This window comes from Lissotriton helveticus, chromosome 6 (assembly GCF_964261635.1).
Source record: "Lissotriton helveticus chromosome 6, aLisHel1.1, whole genome shotgun sequence".
Classification (NCBI taxonomy): Eukaryota; Metazoa; Chordata; class Amphibia; order Caudata; family Salamandridae; genus Lissotriton; species Lissotriton helveticus.
In genome coordinates, this window is record NC_136067.1 from 359549335 (window position 1) to 359570882 (window position 21548).

At 45.2% G+C, this 21548-nt stretch overlaps 1 protein-coding gene across 3 annotated transcripts in view; it reads right to left on the bottom strand.

Moving 5' to 3' along the window:
- Nucleotides 1-2530: 2530 nt before the first annotated feature.
- Nucleotides 2531-21548, bottom strand: part of CIMIP5 (ciliary microtubule inner protein 5) — an 88408-nt gene continuing 69390 nt past the window's right edge. For all 3 annotated transcript variants that reach the window (XM_078646781.1, XM_078646780.1, XM_078646779.1), the window contains 2 exons: nt 19599-19638; nt 2531-2961 (listed from right to left, as the gene is read on the bottom strand). In XM_078646781.1, the coding sequence (XP_078502907.1) occupies nt 2770-2961; nt 19599-19638 (232 nt within the window). In that variant the 3' untranslated portion in view covers nt 2531-2769. The remainder of the gene's footprint in view (nt 2962-19598; nt 19639-21548) is intronic.

The window sequence follows — 21548 nt, forward strand, 5'->3', positions numbered from 1 at the left end:
GCTCAAAACCTGGCTGTTTTGTCAATAAAGTCCATCCGGTTCCTGGTTCTGTGCCTTGTTGGGTCTGATAGCGCCGGGACACTCTGCTTGAGTAGCTGAGCGCTTTACAAGACCCCGGTTAACTAACTAACTAACTAACTTAGTTGGTAGGTAGGTGAAAGTAAAAATATTTACCTAGTGCCACTTACACTCTCAAGTCCTGCACCCCTCTTCCACCAGCTTACCCACAGCTCCCTGCTCTATGGCCTAAACATGGCTTTAATTGCACAAATGTAGAGAACAAGAGGTGGCAGTGGGCATGAGTCATAAAAAGGGCAGCCTTTCTAAGCTTTCTTTGCTTGAGCATTGACCTATTTATAATGGGAAGGTACTTTATCTGGGACTTCTTTCCATTCGCCATACTCGCCATAGGGCCAAGGTAGCAGCTGTAGCTTTACAGTTCCACACTTCTCTTAAAGTAATCTCGAAGGCTTCAGCAAGGTCCATTCACAATGTGCAAGGGGCTGCCAAGAGTTTACTTTTATGCGTCCCCAAAAATCCTCCAGTACTTTTAGATGAAAGGTCATCTCATCAGTTAAAAGGTATGGCCGGCGGACTAGGAGTACAGATCCAACCAGGTTTTGTATTGTATTCTTTAAGCCGTTAGGAAAGAGAACTACAGCATCATTGTATACAATTAATGGCAGCTCTAGACATAAAACATTATTGATCAAATAATACGTTGGTTTCCATTACATAAAGCAGAATTTGATATAAAATGTCAGACAGCATTCAGTCTATCCACTTTCTGACCTTCTCGGAACATCTCAGGTGATGCTGCATCTTTGCTCTACTCTCAAGCTTGGTACAATTCTCACTGTTTGCAATTTCTTTATTCATTTATTTCAAACTGGACCCCGAGTCCAGATTTTCTAAGAGCTTGCTTTGCCTTTGCTGCGCACAAGGTGACACAAGCCCTTAAGTAAGAATTACTATGCCACACAGAGCCACCTTGCACGGCTCTACATGGGGGCAGATTTATGTCGGACTTGCGGCACTTTTGTGCCGCTGTTGCGTCACTTCTGTGGCATAGCGGCGGCGTAAACCCTGCTTCACATTGCGACATACTTACATCGTGATGCATCTATGGAGATGCGTCACGATGTAAGGCCCTGCGCCACATGAAACCTGCGTCAGGTTTCATGTGGGCGTTTCCACGCAGGGGGGGGCGTTCCGTCGCAGGAACGCCCCTGAAAAGTGACTCCGTGAAATCTACAAGATTTCACTGAGTCACTTTCCCAACGCAGATGCGTCAAAACCCTGCGCCTGCTTGAAGCAGGCGTAAGGCTTGACGCACCACGTTAGAGATAGGGCAAGTTGGAATAGTGCTGGAGTTGCGTGCCACACGCAACACAACTTCAGCACTGCGCCAAATTCACGCCCTAGATGCGACACGCATCTGTTCATTCCTGCGCCATGGTGCACCGCATTGTAAATGCGGTGCATCATGGGTGGCGCAAGGATGAACTTCCGAGCCGTATCTTTCCTGGCGCATCTCTGCTGATTTGCAGAGATGCGTCAGGCAACATAAATCTGCCCCATGGTTTAGAAAATCTGGAGTAACTCAAGGCAGCAACTTGCCCTGCCTAGCATTACTCTGTGCTGGGAAGGCATTCCATGGGTGGAGGGTGGGTGTTCTCAAGCACCTTCTCACGGTTTTCGGCGCATACCCAGATTTACTAACACCAGTAATCCTGGGAATAAAATGCTACGCCTTCCCAGGTGAAGCGTAACAAAGAGAAATATGTTTATTTTTCCTCGTTTTTTCCTCTTTCTACCTGCAATGGAATGTGCAGCACACATAGAAAGACGAAAAAGCCTTAAGAGGATTGCTGTTTAATAGGAAGGTGCCCCTTCCTGCGCAAAAACAATCCTGGCTGTAACACAGGTACCCTTGCACCATGACGCAAGGGTGCATGCGATGGCGTTAGGCTGCACTCAGTGTGGCAGCACAGGGAGGATCCAGCCGTTTCCCTGTCACTCAACGCAGCGCAGCAAGTTGCATTGCGTTGCGTGACTTGTTAGTAAGTCTGCCCCTTAGTAACATGTACATGCAAATGGTCAGCAGTTTATACATGAAAAGATATATTCTGTAGTTTCTCTTGAGGTCATGCCCTATATTGTCATGTAATGCAGGTCAAGCAGATACCATCAGCTGATATATGATGGATTAGTGCCACACGTGACCTTCAGGAATGGCATTGTACTTCTTCACCCTCTGGTGCTCCACGCAGTTAATTCATTATTTATACACAGTGGATGAAAGGCTGGAAATTCTGGCTCATTGCACATGGACAAATGCCCATTTGGGAGGACAGAATTCTCTCTTGCAAACAAGAACAGAACAAATACCATCACTTTTTGGTAAAAGTAGTGCTCGATTCATAGCACAACAAGATGATAAAATGCACCTGCTGCCCTGTCCTAATTACAACGCAGTGCCAAATGACACAGATCAGGCGAGACAAAATGAATAATGTGATGAAGTATATCGGTTTCATAAGCATTTAATATTACCTTATATAACTCATCACCTAAAAGTACAGTCTGCATTTGCAGCACCTCGGTGTGTGCTGAGGTCATATGTCCCCCGGAAGTGAACTGTCCTCATGTACAAGGCAAAGAGGCAGGTTCATTTGACACGTGAATCATTGACAACACTTTACAAAGTCTTGCATGAACCGGAAACATTGGAAGTCTAACCCTGCCTCTCTCATCAGCAGTTTATTCCTAGCAGGGCACGAGTTCGGTTCCCAGTTTCTTCTTTTGGTTTCCACTGAGGAGAATGTACTCCATGTTCATGAGAGCTTTACCAATGTCGGTGTCCATTCTGCTGCCAATAATTTGGTTTGTCGTGTTGGGAACTTTGTCCGAAAACACTGGGATATACTCTGGTAACTGCTCTTGTTCCTTTTCATTGCCCTGCAAGAAACACATACAAAATATCAAAGTTATTTTTTCTAATAAATATTTGTTTAGTTGAAAAGAAAATATTTAGCATCTTTAATGCAATCTACAGAAAATATTCTTTAGTGGTGTTTTCTTTTAGGTGAAAGCAGTGGCAATGTTATTTCAATACTCTAGGCTCATAATAAGTCTTTCCTTTATTTTTACTCCATATCAACAATGCAAATTCCAGCACGTCAGGGTTACCAGTGAATCAATCAATCAACTAACAATATTGGAACATATCACAGAGAAACCATCTCCTTGATCTCGCAGCTCTGACTGATTACGTGATCCGTTCTATCGTCCAAACAAAATTACAGGTAGTTATCCAGTCATAATAATGCAAAATCCAAAATTCTTGCATTGCAGACTGACGCCCTCATTAAATTCGATATTGAAAAGAGCGTTGTACCCTAGCTGGGATTACAAATAGTGTGAAATTTCCACTTTTTTCCTAACACAACTTTTATTAGGTCAAATGGGAAAAAGCCAGTAGCAGATTTACCAGAAACTGATGCATCTGCACAGATGCATCAGTTTCCCTGCGCCTCCAGTCGAAACCCTTGCACCACCATGGATGCAATGTATTTTCAATATGGCCACCATGCCGCAAGGATCGACAGATACGTCAGAAATTCTGACGCATCTGTTGGCGCAAAAGTCACGCATTGTTGGAGTTGTGTCGCAAGCAGGATGCAACTCCAGCAATGCATGAGGAGGCCTATTCCCAATACACTGTGTCACTCCTTACGCCTGCTCCAAGCAGGCGTAGGGTTTTGAGGCAGTGGCGTCCTAGAAGGGGCACAGTGAAATCTTGTAGATTTCACTGCGTCACTTCTACGAGGCTCTCCTGCGTGGGAACGCCCACCCTGCATACATTATACCTGACGCAAGTATAATGTGGTGCAGGGATTTGCAAGGTGGCACATCTCCCTAGATGATCTGTGGAAGCCTGAATGGGAAGATGATACTACCCTGGTAAATACCACTTCCTCTAATATCCGTTTTTACCAGGTGCAGTCTTACGACCCAAAGTACTGGGCAATAGTAATGAGTGTCTCGCTTTGTAAGGCTTCTCAGGGGGTTGGGGTAAGTATGGGAAGGATGCTTTACAATTTCCTGTAAATGGCCACAAAATAATCTCTGCTTGTTTAGGATTCATAGGGGGATATTCTCAAGAACGGGGGCTATCTAAAATTAATTCAACACAAATTTCAACATCACAGGAATATTACGCCGTGTCAACTAAGTATTCACAACATGGTGGTACCATGCAATAGTCTCACAATAACGCGTCAAATGACCGCGATAAAACCAAAGTGATGCTGCAAAAATGCCAAACACGAACGGCAAAAAGGCTGCAATGAGGCCAATCGCGATACAAAAATCTGCGAAAACCAGCGACGGGCCTGCAATTCACACACGTCAGGCAGGAAAAATCACCATAAAAGTAGAAAAAAACCAGACAAACAAATGCCGAACAACAGCGAAGAACAATGGATGTGGCCGGTGCAAGTACGGAGGACAACCAGGACACCACAAGCCCCCCGGAGGCCCAGCCAGGGACCTCTGGGTCAGGTAAGGCCAAGGAGAAGAAGAGTAGGAAAACAGGATCCTGATAACAGAGGTGGTAGAACATCATTAACAACTGTTCGTCACCTCCACTGTGTCATTGGCAACCAAAAATGGACTATGGCAGTCCATCGTGGACAAGGTGAATGCAGTGGGAGTGCTGAAGAGGACAATGGAAGAGGTCAACAGACGCTGAAATGATGTCAAGTGCAAAACCAATGCTGAAACTCGCCAACAACCGGAAGGCAGTAATGCAGACTGGAGGTGTGAGTCCTGCGCCAAAGGAGGAGCCGGACGATATGGAGAAAATGGTGTCCACAGTCAGTAGGGAGATGGTGGCAGGAGTTAGGGCACCGGACACTGCTCAACATGACCAGACACAACAGCACCAGGGTGAGTAACAACCAGGGACTGGGGGGACGGGGGAGATGGTCAAAATGGCACACATGTACAATTGAGCTGAGCAAAACCATGCCCCAGCCCTCAACTCCCACCAAGAGACCAATGTACCCAAGTATGCAACATCTCAGCACTGCATAAGCACAGAAGTCCAAGACACATTGCATGAAATAGAGAAGTGGCAGCAAAATCAGAGCTGCAGGGGCGACTCCCGCGAAATGCAGCACACACACATAACATGCAGAGCACATCAGCACTGACAACAATGTGGTACAAACCGCAACAGAATACAGGACAAAGCTGGTGCCGCTTGTGTGTAGAAACTGGCCAATCATATTTGGCATTGCAGGGAAATGTGAGTTGACAATGTACAAGTACAAACACACATTTGTTATGTTGTCGAAATGTCCACTGACCCCCATCAAATAGATAGCCCCTCCCAAACAGCCACAATGTACACAGTCATGCAGTTTGTATGAAAACATGTACAATGCGATAACATACATGTGAACACAATGTTAAACTGTATCTCCCCTTCACATTGCAGAGGGAGAATCAACACCTCCTGAAGAGCAGCCCGAACCTCTCTTCTCTGATGATGAAGAGGACCACCACAGCTACGACTGCGATGCCCTCCAACAGCCTGTGGAGAGCCTCCGCACCCCACCTCCAGGAGCAGGGCAGCCCAGCTGCTACGAGGAGACCCCACCCCCTGCACAGTCTCTAACGGACACCCACAGTCCGCTCCATGCTCTCCAACAAACCATGGCTGACATTGTTGGAGCCCTTACTCAGAGAATAGAACAACTGTCCAGTCAGAGTGGTTCTAGCGATGTCACACAGAACCCCGCTTATTTAAACCTCGTCGAATATATACCTCCAAATCAAGATGTAGTGCTTACGTTTCTTTTATTCTTATACTTTTGATCATAAAAAACACATAATCAATCTAAATAAAATTTCATTTCAAACCAACAATACAATGCATCAATAAAATACAGCACTAAAATTCATCAATTGCACATAATCCACATGCTCATGTAGATTACACGAAAATTAAAAACATTGGCGAAACAATACACTAAATTTAAAAAAAGGTACGCAATCAGGCACAGAATATTTTAAAAAAGGAAACCCTCTAAGCACAGTTATACTTAAACTGTTGCACACAATGATCCACCATTTAATGGTAAAAAAAAGAGCTGGTAGTGTTATTACTCCTATCCCAGACCTTCATATGGTTGGGTTCAAACAAGTAGCGTTGACGCGTTTCAGTGGTATGAGTTTCAAATTTCTCAACCACCTTCCACAGGACTCACGATCAGGGATTTACTCCTCCTCTGGGTAAATTTCTTTTCACAGTTAAAATCTTATAGTGATGCTTATGGTAGGGCTCTTGACTAGCCTCTATGTTGATGGTGCCATCTTGTTTGATTGGCGTGAAAAAGTTGTTCGAAATTATATATATATAAAACTATTAATATTAAACACAAGGATCTTCAGGCTGTTACGTCCTTAATGAATATCTCCTCATTATGTTGTCCTAATTCTTATTGTCCACTTGGGAACATTGCCATCTAGTATTCCAAAGACAATGGAAATATGACGTGTCTTCCAAAATTAAATATTGACGTAGAAGGAGTATGTTTAAAAGATTGACAATTCCTTCCCTGTAATTAGGATCTCAACAGTATCGCATTCACCATTCACTGCCCTTCTGGTCAAATGTTAGTGATACCTGGTGACGGGAAAATACGGCGTCTTAACAGCCGTAGAAAGAACTGCTGCCACAAGGCCTGGCACTGATGCATGCTGCTGCTACCACTACATCCACATCTCCGGCCCCTGAAGTGTCAGTGCCACACAGTGCTGGAGAATGGCCAGCACCACCCACACGTGAGGCACATGAAACAGCAGTGGACAAAGATGCAGATGATTTTGCCTTAGTGGTAAGAAGGACGCAGTAGCATTCATCTCTGCCACATGGCCTGTTTCTGCTTGGTTCTGCCCGCTGCATCATCATCTTCCACTGTCCCCTGATGCACTCTGCAACACTCACCTTGGACCTCGACATGGACTGCTTTATTCTGTTTGATCGCCAATGACACAGCAATCAGACTGCGGACTAAACTCTTGCTCTTCCTTTGGACTTGTCATTCCCTGAAGGACTCTGGCTGGCCTTCCACGGGCCACCATTGTAATGTGGGATTTGCATGGCCCTGTACTGCTCTAGATGCAACACTCCACTGACTGTGCATTAAACATTCCTAATCACACAGATGTGTCATGTCTATGGTCTTTCAAGTGTGGAAGTATGGCTGAATGTAGGCTCAGTGAATTCCTCTTACGTCCATGTGGCTCATGTCGTTGAACTTGGGTCACAGGGTGACACATTGCCGAATGCGGTCCGGGTGGTGCAGACACAACAACAGGGACACACGCATTAGTTATTTCCTTGTCCAGCCCAGTATGGAACCACACCCAGAGCCCCGGGGTGATTGTTCAGACCCTTACGCTGGACTGGCATACGCCAGGCCAGCCCACCCCGCTTACCCTCACAGGGGGGGACAACTACGCTACATGTGCCAGGCCTTTCCTGTAGTGATCTGCCGGTCACAGATCTAGTTGTCAGCAATCCACAGCCACTGGCTCAGGGCTGGTGTACACCCACACCACCCCGATCTAGCACACGCGTCACAGGACATGTGACCCTGCCAATAAAAAGGGCTGGGCTCACATGCTCGATGCCATTTCCACTCCCTATCAGGGTGTATTCGTGTGGTGCTCATGTAGACCTGAGGGCCTCGGGCCCTGCAACATCACATTCCCCCAACCCGGAGGTGACATTATGTTGCCGCACCACGATACTCAATCATACAGGGTCCATGACTTGCGGGGCACAGACTTCGTGGCACCGGATACACTGCGGCTGGCACAGGCACACCACCACGGGGCGTCGCCTCCCGGATCACAGAGTTAGTGGCACCTCAAGGGCTGAGCAGATGTGCAGCCTGAGATGATGCCGGGTGCACTGGTATGTCCTCTGCCATGGCGAAATCAAGACTCAGAATCAAATGTGAGAACTGGTGGCCCGCGGAGTGGGGCTGCATGATGTGGAGGGTGTTAGGTCCGCGGGCCCCGGGCTTGGAGCTTGCACCCGCACATGGTGGGCCCTCATTGCGACATGCCGGTGGCGGAAGGTGAGCAGTGAGGCCTGGGTGCGCAGGGGCCGGCATGCACCGCTGGGCGGTGGGAGGGGATGAGGTGCAGCTGACTTGGTGCTCAGGGGCGGACAGGTGATGATGTTGTGTGCAATTGTATGTACTTTGCCATTCTTGTATCTGGACTCTGTTTCAGATGAGGGATCTGTTTCAGATGAGGGACCTGGTGAACTGCACTACATACTGGCACAAGGTTAGAAACACATTGGGGGCAGCAGGTGAGCAGTGAGGCCTGGTTGCTCTGTGTCGGCTCTCTCTCTCCCTGTCCCTCTCTTCTTTTCTCTGTGTCTCTTTTTCCCTCTCTTTCCGTCTTCTTCTCTCTCTCTGTATCTCTCTCTCTCTCCTTCACTGTTTCTCTGTCCTTTGATGGCCGCATGATACACCTTCTCATCTATATTTTTGTCTTTCAGGCTGTGTCCTACAGATTTTCCAGAGGAGAGCCGCCATGAGTCTTCATTGATGTTCTTTTGCCTTATTTTGAATACATTTTTTCTGGTACTTCGAAGGTGAATGTGTAATGTTCCTTTTTGTGAAGACACATGCATGTTACAAGTGATTGTGCGAATTGAGAATTTTTGTACATGTTTTCGTGGAGTTGATGCGACATGTCTTTGCCCGGAGGGGGGAGGTCCGTGCGGGTGGGGGAGGGCGGAGGGGGGTTCCAGGGGGTCGTGGCGGTGGGTGTTGTGGCCCTGTTGGGGCTCCCAGCAGCATGATCAGTGGCTCCATGGCATCTGTTTCCCTTCAGGTGTGGCTCTGGGCTGGGCTCCCTCTTCGTGGTGCAGGCTGTTGTCTGCCTTTACACCAGGTCAGAGCTGGTGTTGATTTCCTGCTGCTAACGCGCCTTATCGCCTATTTTGTGATCTTATTGCTGATATGGTTCGTCATTGAGAATGTTGCGGCTTTTGGCATGGGAATGCCTATTCTGCATCTCATTAGCGATAGTTGCAGGGACATCTGTGGGGATGTGCCTTGCGGCTGCTATCGCAGGCAAACTGGTGATATGGGCTGTTAGCACTAGCTTGTGAATGGGGCGATAAATGTATCGCCACTTTGGCTGCGATAAAGTGGCGTTAACTCTGCGATAAGTCCTTGAGAATATGCCGCATAGAATGTAAAAAGTATTTCTGTACACATTCTTTCTAGATAAGGAGAATGTAAAAAGATTTCTTTACATATTTTGTCTAGATATGAATAATAGATTTTTTATTGATGCCAGTGTTATGGTTTAGAAGCTCATTAATGCTACCTGATAGTTCTGAATCTGTGACTTGTTTTTGATATGATTTAAATTGGGGGCCGTTCCACAGTTGGAATAATAAAGAAAATGATAAACAAAACAAGGTTGCCTTGACAACACTGATGTCAAGTGGCCCAGGGAACCTTGTTCTGTGCAATACCACGAGCACCTTCAGCAACAGGAGATGATTTTACGAGAAACAAATATCCACAAATATGCATTCATTTACTTCCTGAACTCAGAACAGTTTAAAAGCAAGTTAGTTACAAGATGGCTGCTCTTTCCGGCCATGAATAGAATCTAATGAGTCCAAGTCCAGGACATTTATTCTGGCTTCCTAGCGGATGTGTGCTGCATGTAAGAAAGTGTGGATTCAATCTGTCCTTCCCAAAGAGAATTATTGGTTGTGATTATGAGACGCCAAGCTTTTGATGGCCAGTGACTGGGATGAGAGGTTGATGATGGCAGTGTCAGGGCACTTGGTCAGGCAGTTTCCTCTGGCAGCGTTACACATAGAATTATCCTCACTCATCTCCAAGACATTGGTATCCAACGGGTAGCTTTCAAGTGGACTGAGCTATTCTTATAGTCAAGAGCACAGTTCACTTTTACTCTGACTGTCATCACGTAATATGTGCCTCTTCCTTTTAATAAATCACATTTACTTTGTTCCATTGACCAAGGTTATTCAGGGTCTCTTCAAACTGTTTTATAATTATGACACCACCACCCAATTACTAGTACAGACCTTCCAACACATCTTCTAAATCAATGTTCGCTAAAGGCTTCCATCAGATCTACAACCGGATGAGCCTGCACAACCGGAGGATAAACGAACCAAGGGCCTTATTTATAAAGACCTTGCAACACTTTTTTGCCACCATAGCGTCACTTTTTCGTGGCACAGCGGCGGTGTAAATAATGTGCCACGTTGCGCCATATTTACAAAGTGACGCATCTAGGCAGGTGCATCACCTTGTAAAGCCCTACACCACATTATACCTGCGTCAGGTATAATGTATGCAGGGTGGGTGTTCCCATGGAAAAAAAGGTGGAAGTGTTGCAGTGAAATTTATTAGTTTTCACTGCGACACTTCTAGGACTGCACTGCTTCAAAACCTTATGCCTGCCTCATAGGAGGCGTAAGGGTCACGTTGTGCTATGTGACTAGGCCAACCCCTTGCATTGCTGGAGTTGCGTTATGCTTGCGACACAACTCCAGCAATGCGTGACTTTTGCGCCGACAGATACGTCAGGATTCCTTACGTAGCTGTCATTTCTTGCGACATGGAACGCCATACATTAAATATGGCCCATTCATCGTGTCGCAAGGAGAGCGCAGTGAAAACGGTTGCATCGCTGTTTTGTCGCAGCGATGTGTCCGTTTTCATAAATGAGGCCCCACAGGCGGATGATCGGTAATCAGGACGTCTGCTAAGGCTTGGCTTGACACATCTGACGGTGCTTTTTCAAGCTAAACATTTCATGGAAACTCTGCTCATGGTAGTTTTAAGTTAAGATTTTTTTCCATGCAGGGCAGCTAAAACAAGGGGCCTCATTTATGAGGCCCTGCGTCACTTTTACGCTGCTGGTGCGTCACTTTTTGTGACGCACCAGCAGCGTAAAACATGTGCCTTGTTGCACCATATTTACAAAGTGACGCATCTAGGTAGATGCGTCACTTTGTAAACCCCTGCGCTACATTATACCTACGCCAGGTATAATGATGCAGGGGGGGCGTTCTGACGCAGGAAAGGGTCATAGGAGTGACGCAGTGAAATCTATAAGATTTCACTGCGCCACTTCTAGGACACAAATGCGTCAATTTCCTATGCCTGCCTCACCGCAGGCGTAAGACTGATGCAGGTCCTTTCACATGGGACTTGCCACATGTGAAAGGACACATTGCTGGAGTTGCGTCACTTTTGTGACACATTCCAGCAATGCATCATTTTTGTGCCATATAGATACGTCAGAAATACTGACGTATCTGTAACTCCTTGTGCCATGATGCGTCATACTGTAAATATGACGCATCATTGGTGTCGCAAGGAGAGCGCAGTGAAAAGTGACGCATCGCTGTTTTCACGCAGCGATGCGTCACTTTTCATAAATGAGGCCCAAGGTCTTTCCACTGCTGTCATTTCTCCACAATGACCATGAAATAATAGATTATGGGGCATTTTACAAGGAGCTTTTTTCTGATGCAGCAACGGCGCTTCATTGCTCCACAATGCTCCATATTTACAAACTGATGCATTGGGCCCAATGCATCAGTTTGTATAGGCCAGTGTCACATTATAGCTGCACCAGGTATAATGTATGCAGGGTAGGCATTCCCACGTTAAAAACCAAGTAGGACTGATGCAGTGAAATGTACAACATTTCACTACGTCACTCTATGCATCTCTGCATCAAAATTGCTCTGCCTTCTCAAATCAGGCATAAGAATTGACGCAGAGCTTTTAACATGGGAGGGGGTCTGAGTTCTGAAGCATAGCTGGAATTGCGTCAGTCTTAGGACCAACTTAAGCAATGCGTCAATCTAGTGCCAAAAGAATAGTCCGAATTTCTGACGGATCTGTGAATCCTTGCTCCATGGAGCATTGTATTTTAAACACAGAGGGGCAGATTTATGAAGGCCTTGCGCCACGTTTACGCCGCTGTTGCGTCACGCAAGGCGGCGTAAACGTGGCGCATTCCTACGAACGATTTACAACGTGACGCAGCTAGGCAGATGCGTCACGTTGTAAAGCCCTGCACCGCTTGTGGGCGTTCCGGCGCAGGGTGGGCGTTCCGGGGCAGGTGCGCCTCGCAAAAGTGGCTGAGTGAAATCTATAAGATTTCACTCAGTCACTTTCAGGCCAATGCTGCGTCAAAAGCCTGCGCCTGCTTGAAGCAGGCGTAGGTCTTGATGCAGCATTGGTCAGATAGGGCTCCCCCGAGCCTTGCTGGAGCTGCGTCGCGCGCTTGCGACACAACTCCAGCAATGCGCCGCCTTTACGGCACAGATGCGTCACGCATCTGTGCCGTTTTTGCCCCATGGTGCGCCGCATTGTAAATGCGGCGCACCATGGGTGGCGGAGCTGTGGCGCACTGTGGCGCACATTAACTGGCGCATCCCTGGGGATGCGCCAGTTAACATAAATCTGCCCAAGAGCATCCATGATGTTGTTAGAGCATTTGCGGCAGGTGCAAGAAATCTGAGGCATTAATGCTGATGGTCAGTTCTTGTAAATATGCACCTTGGTTTCACGCATGATTTAGGTAAATGGGGTATATCCTGACCTTCCAAACAGCTGCATCATGATATTCACAATCTAAAAATTGTGGCAAGACTTGTGGTTGGACTAGTGTGTTACAGTAATGCAATCTCGACTCTCAGAAAATTGCAAGGCTGCATTTCGCAAATGAGGCAGAGCCTAAGGTGCTCTGTTTTAAATCAGGACAACTACTGGATGTGTCCAGATGATATACATGAGATGATTCAGCGCTACTCTCCTCCATGCTCATCAGCATACTTTACAGCCTGTAAACCTGTGTTCCCTAAAACCAAAAGGAGCATGATATGCAACTGTGCCTTTTAAGCCTATGCAGTTATATAACAACTGGGCCCTTGTGCTGAAAGACTTCGAGGACTGCCTGATGTTACAGAAAAGCTTAACAACTATCCTTTTCCATAGTCTGCTGCAACTTGTTTATTGTATTGTCTTTTCAGGAAGGCCAGCATTAATATACCACAGAAGTGATCAAAGTCTAGATTTAAAAGAATGGAATAACATAATATATAATGATGAGGTAAGATTCGAAACTGGAAAATAAGGATTCTCTAAAAAAAAATGTTAATGTGTAAAATCGAAAGGGTGACAAACATGGCGAGTGAATTAACAATGTCCAGGACATACACAGGGGATCAGTAGCACCATGTCACCTAAGGTAAAGCTGGATACCATGCTTGTTTTTTTTTATCTCTATTAATACTGGCTGCCTAGAGATTTACAACCCCATAATTGTCAGCCTCAAGTTTCGAGGGACACCCTCAATCCTGATATTTCTGCCAAAAATACTTTGCATACAATGATTTTTAGGCTCAAATTAACAATGCTAAAATTGAAGTTAGAAGTTAAAGAATGTTAGATGCTCTTAACTAAAAATTCAGGACTGTGACAATGTGTCTCAAATCACACGGGGGCAGAATGTGAGTATAGTAAATATTAACTCAGGGGAACAATGTCATAGATTGTCTAAATAGTTGTACAATGTAGTTGGATTACGTTTCTTTGTCTTGAAAATCGAGATTACAAATATTGGTTTTCATTTGCTATTACAGACTAACCGGAGAGCACTGACAAATGCACCCTTGGTCTGTTTTTCTATCCAACACCAATTTGCATTAAGGAACTCGCAGTATTCAAGCTGTAATTAGAACATGGACATAAAGGTCCTAGCATACAAACTGTGGTTGACTAAAAGCTCAGACAAGCTGAAAGAGTTCGACAACATGGGGCTATTGTGAACTGTACTGCATTGACCATAATCGATTTTGCACCAGGTTTTGCAGAAGGCAGGCAGATGTGGCTGTTACACAGTGAGTAAAGAAAATGAGGTTAAAGATAATATATACTTCCTTATTGATCATACATGGAGTATCTGATTTTTGGTCTTGACAGACAGGCCCTATTCGTGGCACACTGTGGATCACTCACCAGACTGTGCAGATGCTACAGTAGCCGGAGTGTCTTGATAAGTGGGGCATGATCCTAGGGAGACCGTAGACAAGATTTCCATGTTGGCTGGAGTCCCACACACTTTGACCCTTCCACTCCTTCCTTACAATAAAGCATTTGTGGCAGTTCTCTTCTGCACGCAGTCTGGAGCAGCAGTCGAGAACAAGCCAGTGTGCAAGCCTGATGGGCATTGGCTTTCTCCCTGTTCTCTTGGTCTTGTGATGGAAGAGGTTGCTCAGTCTTGAGTTTCCAGATCCATTGGACTCACAGAATCTGGGGTAATAAAACTGACCTAACAGTGTTTCAAACATGTACTTTGTAAAATGAGTGGGATGGTATTGGGTACTGGAGGTAGTGCGATCGAAAGGTGGGGTTGGATTGACAATAATAGGGCATAGGGAAAGCGCACGTTGGTCTAAGGGCTCTAACTCTTGTTCTCCTCCTAGCCATACCCTGCCTGGTTCAATACTTCTTTATGGCTCTACAGCTTCAAGCCGAGTCCTGGTACATAGAAGAGGAATCAAGGAGACCCTGTGGAAACCCAGTTGAACAAATACAGAAAGACAAAAGGTGGAGACTACCCAATGTTTCCTGTTAATCTTTTATTTGGGACTCCACTGTAGTGTTTGTGTCTCCTGGTTATGAACCATTCACCGACTTACCCCAAGTAGTGTCCCCTTGCTTTTTGTTTACCACCTTTGACTTACTAATGAGTTATATATTCCATTACACACAATGGCCCTTATTACGATGTCGGGCGGAATCACTTCTATGATTTCACCATCATATTGAATTTATACTATTTCCACCTTAAGGTGCCTGCCACAAGGTACAGGGATCATGGTGCCCACTCGGCCTCGAACCGGAGGCCGTGCACCCAAGAGGGCCCAGCTGGGGGCCACCAAAGACGCTTTCCGACATGGTTTCCATGTTGGACAGACCGGCATGGAAACCATGACGGAAACTGTCATTGTAATCTCAAAGGCCAGCCTTTGAGATTACTTGACGCATTCCCACTGGCGGACGGCCTCTACGAGCCTGTTGGATGCCAGCCGGAATGACCGGTTGGATTTCTTTATAACCGTCTCCATCAAAATGAGGCAGGCAGAAAGGAATCCAACCGGCCCATTACGCTGCGGCTCGGAAGGCATCGACCATCGATCGGTTGGAGACTTCCGAGCCCCATCGTAATCGGCCCCAATGTGCTTTATGATCACTTCTGGGTTTTTTATTCTAGGACATTTTGTTGGCTATAAAGATTGTCCACATCTATGATTTCACCATCATGTTGACTTTATACTATTTCCATCTTGTGTATGTAAGGCAGAACAAAAATGGCTTGTTACACTTACTCTGGGAATAATTAAGAAAATGGAAGACAGTACAGAACGTTGACACAACACATGCAAAGAATACACTTTCACAAGGATGAAATCCTCTATGAGCCAACTTTACGCTTCATAATCTTGTCCCCTTGGTTTCCCTTCCCAAAGCATAGTGAAACATATCATTATATAATGCCCTTTTCATTATCCACCCTTTGAGCAGGACCAATGACACCATACTTAATCTTATTTACGTGTGGATTTGAACTTATATGTACTCAATCCCTAATTTGACATCTTCCTGTAAAGGCACAGAGTTGCTCAATGCAAATATCAACCTTGAGGTAATTTCCTTAAGTATCACAGTCTCGTGCTCAGTGAGTTTGCCCTTGATTACCTCTGGTGTAAAATACCACAAAGACATTCTCTAGCATTGCCCAACAGAGTGATCATTACATGCTCTTCTTAGAAGCTTCCCTTACTTCTGTAGTCTGGGGAGAGCTGCTGCATCATAATGCATGGATCAAAGCCCCAACTAATACCAGGTGCTGTTATATCTGAGGCTCTGGAGAAGGGTAATGACTGCTTGGAATTGAGCATGGGGAAACGGTGACAATCTGCTGCATAGTGTGGAACCACAGAAACCATAAGGTCATGAAATGGTACAATAATGTGTCTAGAATGAAAAGGGGGACTGGCTGACTTCAGACTGTATATGAGATTCTACACAGCTTTTGAGTTCATTTAGTTCAACAAGATGTTCTTCCTGGAGCCACTATTTATTTGCCATAATTTATTTTGGAGTTGTATATTGTGCTGCGTGTGACCTCAAAGACTCTCCAGAGAAATGTACATTTAAAAAAAAGTTCAGGATGGTAGAACAGCTGGAGTTTATTAGTCTACAGGACATGACCTCTATCAAATATTAAAAACTGGAATCTCAATTATTTTGTCTACTCAAGTAAAACATTATTCTGAATAGCTTAGGAGGTTCCTGAAACACAGATATGTGGGGCTACTCTGAGGAGAGGACCAGAGAGTTGGGCCTTGATCTCTGATGGATCGTTCTCCATGTTTCTTTCTCTTCAAATTGTATTGATTGAGCTCTTACATCATAGCAGACTGGAGATTCCAGGTTCAGATGGTGTCCAGGGGGAGGAGGGCCATTATGTGCCATAAAGTGTAGTTTAAAGTTAATTTTCTCTTCTCCGGGGAGCTAGTGAAGCGTATTCCATGCCTAATGTTTTAATCCAGAGGTTTATACACAATCTTGTGTCTTGTTTTTTCAAAATTCCTTCTTAAAATCCCTCATATAACTCATAGCAGTGGCCCATCTTGCCAGTTATACATGATGGAGCAAGGGTATAATATTCTGAAGCATGCATAGCTACAGATTTGATTTGGGTGGGAAAAACACTTTGATTTAAACTACAATGACTAGGTTTTTAACATTTGTCATTGTACAGGGAGGACTTCCCAGGTTTGGAGGTCATTTGATAGGGATGGCGATCTGATCTATTCTGTCAAAACTCAATGATTTTAGTCTTTGCTCTATTTAAATATGGAAATTGTTTCTTGAATTCAGTCGTATATGTATATACAGCACGTTGGGACTTTATTCCAGCCTTTCTTGGACTCCTCCAGTCGGTTGTGTATCTAGGTGGGGTTGACATACATTTGAAAGTCTACTTCAAACCATTCTAGGGCCTGGGCTAGGGACGCTAGAATAATTTTGACAGTAATTCTGAGTCTTGAGGAACCTTATGTAACACTTTAAGCAAGTGGTGTTGCAGACTAGATGCATACTTTTTGGCAGCAATCACTGAGGAAAAAGAAGGTGCTTTGTAGGGTCCTCCCGATGATCCATACCCATTGCTGAGGCCTCTTGTTACTATCATATAGTATATTGTATCATATGCGGCAGAGATAAAGAACGATCAGACACCAATGCTATAAGAAATTCCTCTCTAACATTGGCAAGTGTGGTTTCACTGCCTCATAAGTGTTTGAATCCTGACTGGTGATTGTGTAGATGGTAGCTCAGGGGGACCAAATCCAGAAGAATGATGACTAGAAGGAACAGGACCTGAAAGAGGACCAAGACTGAAAAGTACAGGGGCACACAGATCTAGAGGATCAGGAACGAGCTTAGCAGGGAACCAGACCAGGAGGGCTGGTTCAGGGTCAGGACCAGAAGTGGATGTTGAGTAGGAGAAAAAAGACAAGGAGGCTAAGGAATTCAGTAAGGACCATGGGGAGGTTTGAAGTGGTAGTAGGAGACCCAAGAAGCAGACAAGAATGATGAGGCGGGTCAAGACCATGAGTAGGATGATCAAGTGAAAGAGGAAGAATAGGAGAAGTAACAGGACTATTAGGTGATGACCAGGGATAGTTCCGGACCAGGAGGAGGACGACGACCAAGGCCGAGAAGCAGAGGGCAATGAGACAGTCCAGGAGGAGGGGATAACATGAGAAGCAGTTAGGAGGAGGAGGACCAGGAGCCTGAGTAGAAGGACCAAGAGGAGGTGAAATATGAGGAAGAGAAAACAAAGGAACAAGAAAGTAATGGGGAGGAGCTGGTGAAGGACCAGTAGGGGCAGCAGCATCAGAGGCAGTGTGGGATCAGAAAACAGTGAAGGAACAGGATGCTGAGGGGTAGAAACACAACCAGAAGCAGGAGGACTAGGAGAAGGACTTGAAGAAGAGGACCAGGGAAAAGACCAGAAAGATGGGGAACATTACCTAAACCAAGGGCACCAGGATGCCCAGGACCACATAAGCCAGGACAGGAGAGTCAGGACCAGAAGGATCAAGAGACCAGCATAAGCTTGGCCATGGGGACTAAGACCAGGGGTATGATGAACCAGAAGGATCAAGAGCAAGGCAAGAAGGAAAAGAAACCCGCACCGGATCAGGACCTCAAGAAGGACCACGATCAGAAGAGTCAGAACAGGGAAGACTAGGACCAAGAAAGACATGGATATGTTCCAGAACCACAAGGAGGACTAGGGTGAGTGCCAGAAAGAGGAACAGGAACATGAGGATAAGAGGGAGTATCGTGATGAGGAGAAGGATGAGAACTAGGGGAACAGGACCAGGGCCCAGGGTAAGTACCAGAGAAAGTGGAGAACGAGGACCAGGTCCAGGAAAAAGATGGCTATGGTCCCAGGGAATGAATAGGACCAGGAGGAGCTTCAGGAGGACAACTAAGAAGAGAAGAGGGGGCAGACCACAAGTAGGAAGAAGAGGAGGAGGACAGGGTTAGAAAGAGGAGAATGATCAGGTGTCGAAGGACAAGGACGGTGATGATGATGAGGAGAAGGTGAAAGGTCTGGAGGGGGAGAATGACAAGGAGGAGGATGGGGAGGAGAGGAAGAAAAAGAGGTGGAACAGGACACCAACCAGGACAAGGAGGCCGTTGTGATTCAAGTTCACTTTTTTATGGTTAGGCACTTAATTACAGAGACTACATGAAATGAAATGATTATTACTATATAGGGACCGCTATTTTTTCAGCATGTATAAAGCAGTGCTTAACCCCCTAAATGATCGAAAAATGCTGTCAGTATGTGACGACATTAAGTAAAACAGAACAGCCCAATCATCAAATGTTTTTGCCTTCTTGTGTCTGGAGAGCAATGTGTCAAAAACAACATATAGTCTAACTGTCAATAGTTCCATTGCCCACTTCTCATGTATTTGCCCCTCATCACTACATTCACTTCCTGATACACCCAGTTTATTGGATCCCAGGGTAAACATTTTTCCATTTTCAGATCTACCATGAAGGGATATGTAGGTAAGCTGTATGGACAACATATCTGTCCACCTTTGGTGTAGGTGATAAGACTGCTTGGCATCCTGATAAGACATTCATTGGTAAGGAACCCCTACCTCCCTCATTTGGATATTTGCATTTGACGTGTAAGAGTCTAGGAACAAACAATGAATCAATACAAAACAAAATCCCTTGTCCGATATCAACCAAACATGAATGTGATAATGTAAAAAGATCTCTGCAGTTCAGTTGTTCTAAACCATCACCACAGTGCACTGCATTACTTGAACTGCAAGTAGGCTCAAGCTTTGTCTTCAGTTTTATTAGCGATTCTGCTGTTTGTCTTACCAGTGCGTCATAGGCCTTCAGAAAACCCCAATGCTCCTCCCTGAGAAAAGAGAATTCAATGAACAGTTAATCCTTTTTAGGTAATTTAAAAGAAAATTGCTTTACAATCGACAAATGTATGTTATAACTTGATAAGTATTGCATTTTGCAATTTTTTTATTAGATATTATACTTCATTATAGGAATCCCATTTTAAGCAGGAACAATGATTTGAAGCACAGCACAGGTTTCACGTGTCTTTTTAAAGCAACATGAAAGAGGTGAGAAGGCAGAGGAGGAGTTAGTTATTTAGGGGCCTTCATTGGATGTGTGTGTGGGGGGCGGGGGGGCTGGTGGCAACCACTACTACTGCTTTTGTTACAGGGGGCTGATATTGCAGCACTGCAGCAAAACCAGGCACCGGAAAGCAAAAACAGCCCCCAACCGGTCCAAAACTGGCCCTACCCTTCCGGCCCACTTGGAAAAATGTCTGGTGCCTGCTATGGCCATTACGACCCTTTGGTGAAGGAAACATTGGGTGTGTTCCTATTTGTTTAAAAGGACCCTCACTCACTAATGTCATGTGACTTACACATTACACAACAGTGGCATGCTTCATCCTCAGATTCCTCAAGAGACCTTGGGGCACATTTCCAAACAAATGTTGGAGTGCGGTGCTATGCCAAATTTAGCAACGCCGCGCTCTGACATTTTAAAATGCAGGGGTGCACCGTATTGACAAGAATATGGCGCACCGGTGTGTTTCCCCTAGCGCTGGCACAAAAAAAGCTGTCTAGCGCCAGCGCAGGCACCCCGCCGCCATGTTGTAATGGCTGCACTGCAGGGGCGATTCCTGCACATAAACAATCAATAATAGCGATATGCTCTTTCTATGCGTGCTGCAGAATGCAGCACACATAAAAAGAGCAAAAAACTAAGAGAAATAATAATTTCTTCTCGTATCGCCATCTTAAGACCAGGCATTCCATGGTGTTAATTTTTGGCACTGCCCCAGCCTTGTACATCTGGGGCAGTTACAAAAAGCAATGGGTGTTGTGGTGTAACGCCCACTTTAAAACCCAATGCACGCCCCTTTGCCGCAGAGGACTTTGGCAGAAAGGAGCATATTTAAAATGTGGCATTACGCCACGTTAAGTGGCTTAGCGTCACCTTGCAAATATGGGAAATGCCGCAAAGCCAACAAAGCATCACAAAAAGTGACGCTCTGTAGAGATAGGGGCTTGTAAATATGCCCCCTTGTGATTCTGAGTGACCTCTACGCCATATAATAGCAGAGCTCTTTGTTCGTATTGATGAGGGATCTCTGCCTGCAGGTATCTCTTGTATTAAGAATTTTTACTGGGGGAACCTCTGGCAAGATAAATAACATAAATGTTGATGTAAATGGCGTTGAAATGGATTCAGACATCGGAAAGGTCTACATGTTTCAGACATAAATGTTCGCTAGTAAGGTCAAATGGCTTTATTCAGGACCAGTGTATTATGAGGATCCCTAACTGTGTTACGTCTGGGACTGAACATTACTTGTGCAATCAAATTCTGTGTATGTGCATGCTAATCATGTTTTTTATTGTGCATGCCTTAAGATTAAAAGCAATGATAAGGAACTTCCTCAAAGGTGTATCTGCAAAAATAAGAGAGATTCAATTAATAAATACTATTTAATACATTGTGTATTTGTGGTCACTCATGATAAGCACTACAGTCATTTTTGTAAGTGAAAACCACATAGTTATCCATGCAGTGGCTTGTTTGCTAGTACTGTAAGCTTTAACATGAAAAAGGGACCCCCAAAGTGCTTTTGTATTCGGGTGAGAACAACAAACAGCAGTGAACAAATAGGGCCTCCAAAGGGCTTTTGTATTCAGGTGAGAACAACAAACAGCAGTGAACAAAATGTGTTTGCATGCAACTGTCCAACTGTACTTTTATGTTGGGTCTCTAGTTCCT